General features: G+C 43.8%; 1 protein-coding gene across 3 annotated transcripts in view; it reads left to right on the plus strand.

Moving 5' to 3' along the window:
* The window catches only part of LOC133462778 (uncharacterized protein KIAA1522-like), a 34239-nt gene extending 24861 nt beyond the window's left edge, over window positions 1–9378 (plus strand). Inside the window, exons 1-7 of one of the 3 annotated variants that reach the window (XM_061744214.1) lie at window positions 610–751; window positions 1683–1850; window positions 2002–2045; window positions 3040–3175; window positions 3608–3718; window positions 3846–8213; window positions 8447–9378. In XM_061744214.1, the coding sequence (XP_061600198.1) occupies window positions 682–751; window positions 1683–1850; window positions 2002–2045; window positions 3040–3175; window positions 3608–3718; window positions 3846–8213; window positions 8447–8460 (4911 nt within the window). In that variant the 5' untranslated portion in view covers window positions 610–681 and the 3' untranslated portion in view covers window positions 8461–9378. Of the gene's footprint in view, window positions 1–609; window positions 752–1682; window positions 1851–2001; window positions 2046–3039; window positions 3176–3607; window positions 3719–3845; window positions 8214–8446 lie in introns of those variants that run through there. The other 2 variants (XM_061744212.1, XM_061744213.1) reach the window with 2 other exon arrangements.
* The last annotated feature ends 329 nt before the right edge of the window (window positions 9379–9707 follow it).

A 9707-nucleotide genomic window follows, 5' to 3' on the forward strand; every position in this document is an offset into this window, starting at 1 on the left:
CATTTTTGTCCACATGTGTGACCATGTGTTCTGGAGCTTCAGGCCTCATGTTTTTAATCTTGCCTTAGAAGTAGGTCCTTTCTACGCACTTGTACCCCCTTGTGGTGAAATTGTAAACTTTTTAAGATTAAAGTTGGTCTAAAGTAGCACATAAGTTGATTCTTTTTAGAAGTCTGTTTTGTTTTGAAGATGTGTGATACAAACACAGCCATGAAGTGTTTGTTTACGGAGCTGAAGCTCTTGCTTGAGACATCCTTGATGTGCTCGCACCTCAAATCCCCGACTGTCCCTTGCTCTTCCTGTACTGTGATGTTTACATGTTTGATATTAGTTTGATCTCCATTCTGAGCGTCCAATCCCGGACGAGTGTGCCTGCAGATGGGGAGCAACAGTGAGATGCTGGGTATCTGTTTGACAGCAGAGAGATGGCAGGAATTAGGCTGCTGAGGATTAGTGTCTGAGCTCTGCTCGTCTATTGGCTGTGGACACGTTCACTGCTCTATGTGCACATCAACTGACAATAACAACTTTGTGAAAAACATTCTGATATCTGTGCAGGATGTTTATTCAAACAATGGACTGCAGACTACTTGTTTAACTTAAACAGCTTTTCAAGGCACCGTTTGAGTGTATTTTTGTTGGACTTTTTTTGGATTACATTTACAAGATTTAATAGAGACAATGGTGTTGCTTGTGTTGAGTAACTCCAGCTGTACTTGTGCCTTCTTTCCAACAGTTTTAAAGCGGAAAGGTGAGTAAATAGAAACCGTTAGATGCTGAAGTGGTCGGGTCAGACTAATTGATCCTTCCCTGAATACTGAAACATTTTTATCATGTAAAATCAGGACAGGCAGGATCAACAGGATTGGTTTGACTGTCAGTAAAACTGTTGCTTTAAACCTTGAAAATCGAGTTTCTGTCTGTTGCTGTTGTTTGCTCGGCTGACATATTAGGTAATGCTATTTATAGGTCATACAAAGAAACTTTATGTACACCAATAGATGTGTTTATTTTTTAATGTGTGTATCAGATGGAGGAAGAGAGTAAAAGTGAGCTGCTCACAAGGCTGACTCCCTCTTGTTGTTAGAGCGGCTGTGAGGACAGTAGAGCAGCTAAATGTAGAATGGGTCCCACTGTTGCGTAAAAGTGTTACAGAAGTGTTTCAGGTCGTTGATCCCGGGTTGTGGCATGGGAGCGTCAGGACGCTGCTAGTGTCCTGCCACATGCTAAACAGCATTTGCCCATGTTTATCTATTTTTTTTAAAACCTCAATTTTACACAGATGTAATTGTTTTTAACCTATTGGCTTTTAAATTTCAATCTCAAAGCCAACTCCTCCTCTTTTTTCTAAATCCTTGGTATTTCTATTATTTTTGTCTGTATGTAAACATGTTGGCATATGTTGCCAATGATCGCTTTTTGATACGATAATCCCCTCTGTAAGGTCTTTGTAAGAGTCACAGGAGTTTAATCCCCCGTAAAAGGAAGGGGGGGGTTCAGCCCATTTAACTCACACTCTCATGCATTAACCGTAAAACAAATGGACAGCTTTTGTGCTTAAATGTCCGTGATGAGGACCTGAACGTTCTCTTCTTGTCCACATGGCTCCCTTATGTGCCGCTGCTGTAACGCAGAGCCTTGAGTTGATCCAACCTGATCCCCCTCTCCCATTCTGCTTCCAGCAATCCCGAAGCGAGATGAAAACGACAAGCCCCCGGCTCCCCAGCTGTTCCCAGAGAATGTGTTCATTGAGAGCAGCAGGCCCAAGTACCTGGAGGACCTCCACACCGAGGCTCTGGCGGGGCTGAAAATGATGCAGCAGGAAGGTACAGAGCACACTAATTATACAGGTTGGACATCTGGGTAATAAATTACAGCGGCTCCACAAACATTGATAACCTTTTTCATGTTGCCGATGATGCTCTGCAGTGGAAAGATAAGATCACTGCTGAGACTGGTGAAAAATTGGACAGGTTAATGACTGACTCTGACTCTTTGCAGAAACTGGCAACGGAGTGGAGTACTTGGATAGTGAAAGCACAATTGTAAGTTCTGCACAGACGGTACATGCACAATTATAGTACAACTGATTTAAGTGGAAAAAGACATGTATATAAAATACATAATTTATATAAATACAAAAAGAAAATAAGTTCCTGGAGGTAATAATTGATGATAAACTTAGCTGGAAATCCCATATAAATAGTGTAAAATCAAAAATGTCTAAAACCCTAGCAATATTAAATAAAACGATTTTTTTTTTCTGTCACAGAGCACAGTTTTTGATGTATAACTCACTCATAGTTCCATACATGACTTATTGTGTGGAGGTATGGGGTAACACCTATAAAACAAATACAAACCCTATTTTCCTGTTACAGAAGAGAGCATTAGGGATAATTAATAGATCTGACTATTTTAAACCAACAAATAATCTTTTTATTAAATATAATACTTTAAAATTCCATGATATAGTAGAGCAGAAAACTGTTTTATTTGCCTTTAAAGCCCAGCAGAAACTGCTTCCAAACTACATTCAGGACCTGTTCCAGATAAAAGAAACCCGCTATGACCTGAGGGGGAAACTCATGTTTGAGATGATGACAACAAGAACAAATATTAAAAAGAGATGTACATCAATTAAGGCTAGAGAAATTTGGAATAGTTGTAATAGCAACCTAAAAATGTCTAGTTCTATCTTCAAGTTTAAGGAAATGTTTATATATATAATTATAAAGTATACTATCTAAAACATTCTAGAATGTGAAACGTCAATTTTATATTTTGTCTTACTTATTTTTGTCTTCTTTATGTAATGTTTGTTTCCACGGAGTAAAGTTAATGTCTCATATTTATGCTGATCATAAGAAAAAAGGGTAGGCACTATAAGCTACGGCTTCTGCCTACACCTTTTCGGCAAAAGACATTTTTTTTTTTTTTTTTTTTACCATTTCATCTTGTTCTGCAAAAAAGTGTGTACAAGCCGAAATAAAGATTCATAACAATAACAATATATACTTTTTTTTATCCTCCGACCAGTCAATAATGACTGTCCAAACAGATGGGGAGAGTGGAGGTTTTGTAACAGACAGCACCCTTCCTGACTCATCCTCCGTTGTCTCTATGCGCTCATCCGTCTCAACCAGATCATCTCGCTCCGGGATCACCAGGCAAGGTAACTCAACATCGGTTACACACCATTTACAGTCGGACTTATTATTCCAAATATTTCACACTTATATTGAATGTTTTTGACATTTAAAGCTTACAAAAAAACCTTTGAATTTATTTAAAATTCAAAACTTGAATGATTATTATCTCAATATTTAGATTTTAAGTTAAAGTTTAGTATAGTTTCCACATAGTAAAAAGATGACAAAAATACAACCTATAGATTTATTTATTTAATCTTTATTTATATTTATATAAATCTCTTTTACAAGGAAGTCTTGACCATGATTTTAATATGCATGTTCGAAATAAAGCTCATAATAATAATAATAATAATAATAATAATGTAAAAGCAGCATAACGAGACGGATTAAAAGCATGTACCCATTTTTTTTCATAGTCAATATTCTTTCTGTCTTATATTAATGTCATCCAGGATCATCGTTCAGGCCACTGAATTCTGGGAAAAAGTCAGAAAAAGCCAAAAGGAGGAGAAGACAGAGGAGGACCGTTGTTGGGATCCCACAACATGTACAGAAAGAGCTGGGTATGCAGCCAATATTTTAAATAAGTTTCTCTTCAAAGATCTTTGTGAAATACTTGATAAAAACACAAATTGATGGTTTTATCAGTTTGGTAAGAAGAGTTGTCTAATATTGTTTGTTTTCCATTAGGCTTGGACAGAACTGGCTGGATTCATCCTTTAGATGAGGAGCAGCTTCATAATGGCGAGACTGACAACAGCCCCAGCACTGACGGGCCGCAAGAGGCTGTAGAGTCCTCAAAGGAAGCCGGTACCAGCTTTAAAGCCAGGAACCCCGTCCAGCCCCTCAGCAAAGACATAATCGAGCAGCTCGGCGCTCCCCATGCTGGTCATAGGGACGACCTAGCCCTGCTGGACCGCCTGGCTCCAGACTTGGCGGGAGAACAGAGGCCTCGGAGCTTGGCAGTCCCGTGGATGACCACGGCCTCCAGCCTCCAGCAGCAGCCGCCCAGCCCCGTCATGACCATGTCACCCCAGGCTGCATACATGTCCAAAATCATTCCTAACGCTGTGTTGCCACCTTCCATTGATGTGGTGGAAATCAGCCGAAGCCGGAGTCGCAACAGTGTTCGCACTGTAAGCAAGAGCAGCCTGCTGCTGCCCAGTCCAGCTCCCTCCCGTGCGTCCTCTAGGGCCTCTTCTGTCAAGACCACGTCCTCCCACATCACCTCTGTTTCTCAATACAACTTTCCCAATATGTCCGACACCTCCTGTTGGAGCAATACTGATTCTTCAGAGACCTTGGTGTCCGACTCTTCAACCATCTCTAGCAGCAGCACCCCCAGGCAAAAGAGATCTCAGGATGGGGATGCTTCATCTAAGGAAGACAAAGTGAGCGTTATTTCCTCCAATTGCACGTCCAATAGCAAGCTCCGTATTAAGGGAGACAAGAAGAAAAATGGGCAATTTGTGAGAAGCCTGTCTGTCATGAAGTCCAAGCGGGCTCCGCCTCCCCCGAGGCGCTCTAATTCTCTCCACAGTAAGTCGAAACTACGCCCACGCGATCTGGCAGACGTGAGAGGCATTTCAGGAGAAGCCTCTCTCAATAGCACCTCAGTCCCAGGTGAGGAAAGTGAAAAAGACAAACTTGAATTATCTCAGATACCCTCCAAGACTGTAGACAGCCCTGGCTACCACGCAGACACGAGTTCTCTAGATGACTCCACTGGCTCGGCGTCATTTTCTTTCATCAAATCTCAGCTGCAGAAACCAAAGACAGAGGATGCCAAAAGAGAGACGGAAACAGTTTCCCCAAAAGCTTCACCGGAGAAGAAGGAAACACATGAGAAGAAGCTCAATAAAGTAATCTCCCCATCCAGTGGCTACTCGAGCCAAGATGCAACTTCCCCAAAAGTCTCTGAACATCCTCACAACAACAAGAACAAGAAGGGCATCTTGGCGAAGCTCCAAAGGTTATTTCCTGGGTCTACTTCTGCTGGTTCAGCTCTGCCCGCTCAGACACGGCCAGTACGTCCTGAAATAAAACAATCCAATGGGAAACCTAAACCTGACTCCACTGACGCAGTCAGCGCCAGCCCATCGGTACGGACCCTGAGAGACCTCTTCAACATCCCTCCTCCACCCAAAGTCCACGCTCCTCCACCTCCTCCCCCCGAGGTATGGGCTCACAACAAGCGTACATTTGAGCTGCTCTTAGGACCCCCGGCCCCTGAAAACACCTATGCCATCATAAAGAGGAATCCAAAGGACAGGAGACAACAGAGACAGTCTCCGTCCGTGTCTTCAGAGGGCTCCGTCAAGAGTTCGGTGCACGAAAGAAAGCACAAGAACCCAACAGTAGCTGTGGAGGCCGTAAATGGATCCCCATGTGTGCTGGAGGCGAAGAGATTTCAGGAAAATGGGGTATTGAATGGAGAAACTCCCAAAGAGAACAAGGAAAGATTAGCTGAGAATGGCGGTTTGAAAGAAAATAGTAAAGATGAGAAAGTTAGAGTATGTGATATGTTGAGTGGGGTGTTAATGAAGGCTGTCGAGAAACGTGAGGGACGACTGGCAGCGACGGAAGAAGGAGGTCAAAACACACCCACCCAATCTATAGACGCAAAAACTAACATGGACACGTTACCGGCCATTTCATTAAGACACATTTCTCCATCACCGACTTCAACTCCGGGACAACAGCGTCCTCAGCGGCCCACGTTACGGACCGCCGAACCTGCTTCCATCACATCAGTGCAGGCCGTATCCCCCGAGTCGTCCTGGCCCCCCCCGCCTCCACCAATGGTACCAGTGGGCGTTGGAGGGCTTGATGAGATCGACTACCCTCTTCCACCTCCGCCCCTGTTTGGAGAAGGAGGACTAGTGTTGCCTGTTCAGGTGCCACCAAAGGATCCTGGTTTTGGGGGGGAATTATCTCTAAGAACTGGGTTTGTTAAACCAGAGACAAAAGTAGAAAGTGTGGCCATCCCTCCTCCCCCAGCATACACAGCTCCCCCTCCTCCACCGTGTTCACCTCCCCCTCCTCCACCTACTACATCAGTCCAGGCTTCTTCTGCTGAAACAGTTTCTCTGAAAACAGAGGAGGTTTCGCCACTACCACTTCCTGTGGGGTCTGAAGAGTCCCCTATTTCCGTAGTTCAAGATGCCATCCCACCGATACCAGTAACATCTGCTTCACCAGCTAAAGAAGCCCTCCCTCCTCTGGTTGTAGAGACCTCCCCTCCACCTCCCGAAGAGGTTGCTGCTCTCCCCGCTGCAGAGTTCACCCCCAAACATTCTCCAGAAGATGCCGTTCAGCTTTCAGAAGATGCCGTTCAGCCTGCTGAAGATGCCGTTCAGCCTGCTGAAGATGCCGTTCAGCTTTTTGAAGATGCCGTTCAGCCCGCTGAAGATGCCGTTCAGGTTTCTGAAGATGCCGTTCAGCTTTCTGAAGACGCCGTTCCGCTTTCTGAAGACGCCGTTCCGCTTTCTGAAGACGCCGTTCCGCTTTCTGAAGATGCCGTTCAGCTTTCTGGAGATGCCGTTCAGCTTTCTGGAGATGCCGTTCAGCTTTCTGAAGATGCCGTGCAGCTTTCTGAAGATGCCGTGCAGCTTTCTGAAGATGCCGTACAGCTTTCTGAAGATGCCGTTCAGCTTTCTGAAGATGCCGTTCAGCTTTCTGAAGATGCCGTGCAGCTTTCTGAAGATGCCGTGCAGCTTTCTGAAGATGCCGTACAGCTTTCTGGAGATGCCGTTCAGCTTTCTGGAGATGCCGTTCAGCTTTCTGGAGATGCCGTTCAGCCTGCTGAAGATGCCGTTCAGCCTGCTGAAGATGCCGTTCAGCCTGCTGAAGATGCCGTTCCGCTTTCTGAAGATGCCGTTCCGCTTTCTGAAGATGCCGTTCCGCTTTCTGAAGATGCCGTTCAGTGTGTTGAAGATGCGCCACCTGAAAGTGAACTCCCTGCACCACAAAGTACTCCACCTCCACCCCCTTTGCCATCAGAGCAGAAGATTGATCCGCCACAAGAAAATGTCCCATTGAAACCCGAAACTAACACAGATACCTCTAACAGTATTCTCAAGCCCCCTGAAAGCATTCCACCCCCGCCTCCTGCCTCTCCTCTCCTCACACCTTCACATGTATCTCAGGCAACAGATAAACCAGTAATTGATGGGGCACCCCCGTCACCTCCATCTGAGTTCAGAAACCCGCCTTCATCAGAACAGGCTGAAGAACCGGCTTCTTCTCCAACTGTAACCATGTCTTTGCCTTCAACCTCACCAGAGGTGATCGACATTGAGGACCAGTCTAGTCCTCAAAGCCAAGAGGAGACATCTGCACCTGTTGTAGATGAGCAGCCCACCACCGATACCACACCCTCCCCCCCGAACGTGGTCAACGGCAGCCCTGAACCCCCTGAAGAAGCACAAGAGCAACCAGAGCCGGAGGTCCCAGCGGACCAACAGCAGCCCAGCGGTCAAATCCCAACCTGCTCCGCCACCAGTGAGGCTCCTCAGAAGCCCATCCGAAGATCTCTGATCGTGGCATGTCCCACATCTGCTTCTCCACCCGTTGTTGACGCTTCACAAATAACAGTACCCAAGTCCGTGTCTCCCGTGCTTCCACCCGCGCCTTCATCCGCAGGAGCTTGTCCTGTCAAAAAGTCCCCTCCTGCCACGACCAGCGCACCCTCCATGAACCTGCAGGAGGCCATCCGCCTGAGGACAGCAGCCAGATCCAGAGAGAGCTCCTCATCTCGCTTCAGCCTGTCACCTCCTTCCAAATCTCCTACCAGCACTGCAAGCTTTATCTTCTCTAAAAGCAACACGAAGGTCGTGATTGAGACCAAGCGAATGCCAGAAGATAAGGATACAAAACATAAGAAGCTGGAGGTTTCCTCTGCAACAAAAGTGATTAGTGAAGCAGAGGAAACAAAGAAAGGACCCAAGGTGCCGCCACCTGTTGCAAAGAAACCCAAAGCTACGGGAAAAGGGCTTGAGAGTTGTGAAGTTGTGGAGCAGACTGCAGGACAGGAAGCACAGCAAGAAAGTGTCCATGGTAAGAAAAGCTAAGTAAATAAAAAGAAAAACATACATTTACTTTTCAGCCTCAGGGGTAAAAATGCATTTAACATTTTGTGTCAATTCATCCAATAGCTGAAATATTTCATCTAACACTGACATTCCTAGAGCTATGCTGGCTAAAATTAAAATAATTTTACTGATTTTACCGTCGAGGCTTCTGCTCAACACAAATGTTTGTTTCTTCTTTTCCACATTTTCCAACTTCAGATGGTGTTGAATGAACAAATGGAGCAGCAGGTTCTGTTGAGGAGGGACGGCGTCAGTGTGTCGTCGAGACTGAAGGAGACCAGGGAAGGACTTAAGAATAACACTGAATTTTACTGCAAGTCTTTGTGTGTGCGAGACAAGAAACAGGATTCGGAGAGATGGGATGCTTAATTCAGAAGCTGTTTTGAATTTGATGATAATGGTGTGGGTCTTAATTTCCTGAAGTACTCATTTTGCATTTAACAGCGTAAATGGTGTATATTTTGTTTGCTAGACGCCCTCCTGAGTTTTACTGTTATAAGAGATGGGAATAAAGCACCCTCTAGTGTCAGTGATCGTACCACTCTAAGTATGTCCTGCTGAATCAAAGCTTTAGTCTGTAATTGTAATCAATGGGACTTTTGGGTGTTCATCTGTAAATATAGCAATATTTTTGTATATTTAACATATCTAGTAAGAATGAGTTTATGTATATTTTCCAAAAGAGTTTCCACACCAATTTATTTGTTTTGAAAATAAAATCTTTAAGTTATTATTCCTGTTGTGTTAACAGAAGGGTCTCCACAGACAAAGCTCTCTTTGCAGTCATTAAATCCTAACAGCATATAAATATCTTAGAAGCCACACGCAACTTTTTATGTGCATGGCAATTTCAGATACTAACACTCACATCAAGATGTGCTAGTTTTATAAAATCTGCTGTTACTTTTGGTTTCTGACAAAATGCAATGCCTTTACCCATTACAATTTGTCTTTTCATTTTTAATATGTCAATGGTTTTATAGCCTGTAATGGAGAAAATCATTTATGGTTAAAAAAAAATAAAGGTTCAAGGAGAGATCAAATTTAATTTAAACAGAAGTCTCTGTATTCCTTTTTTCAGGTGTCTCGATCCATTTAAACCTTATATAATAAACACTTTTATCCACCAATTCCCTTTTCACTTTGGTAGCAATAATCACAATATATGGTACAGACCTTTGTGGGCTACAACTGGGACTCGGATTGATGATCAAGACAAAAAAAATGCTTTAATGCAACACTGAAGTTAAAACAACCCTATGTCTATTATTAGATTGTAAGGAGTGTAAACTTTAAAAGAGATCGTATGAATTGAAACAGTTTTGAGTGATTTAAAAATATGGTTTTGCAGCAAAATGGCAATGTTGTCACTAAAGGCAATTGACCTACCGGTATGTCAAAATAAATTGCAATTTTAAACCTCTGAAGATGCAAAAATGCCATTCCACTTAAGGTACTT

Source organism: Cololabis saira, chromosome 16 (assembly GCF_033807715.1).
Source record: "Cololabis saira isolate AMF1-May2022 chromosome 16, fColSai1.1, whole genome shotgun sequence".
Taxonomy (NCBI): Eukaryota; Metazoa; Chordata; class Actinopteri; order Beloniformes; family Belonidae; genus Cololabis; species Cololabis saira.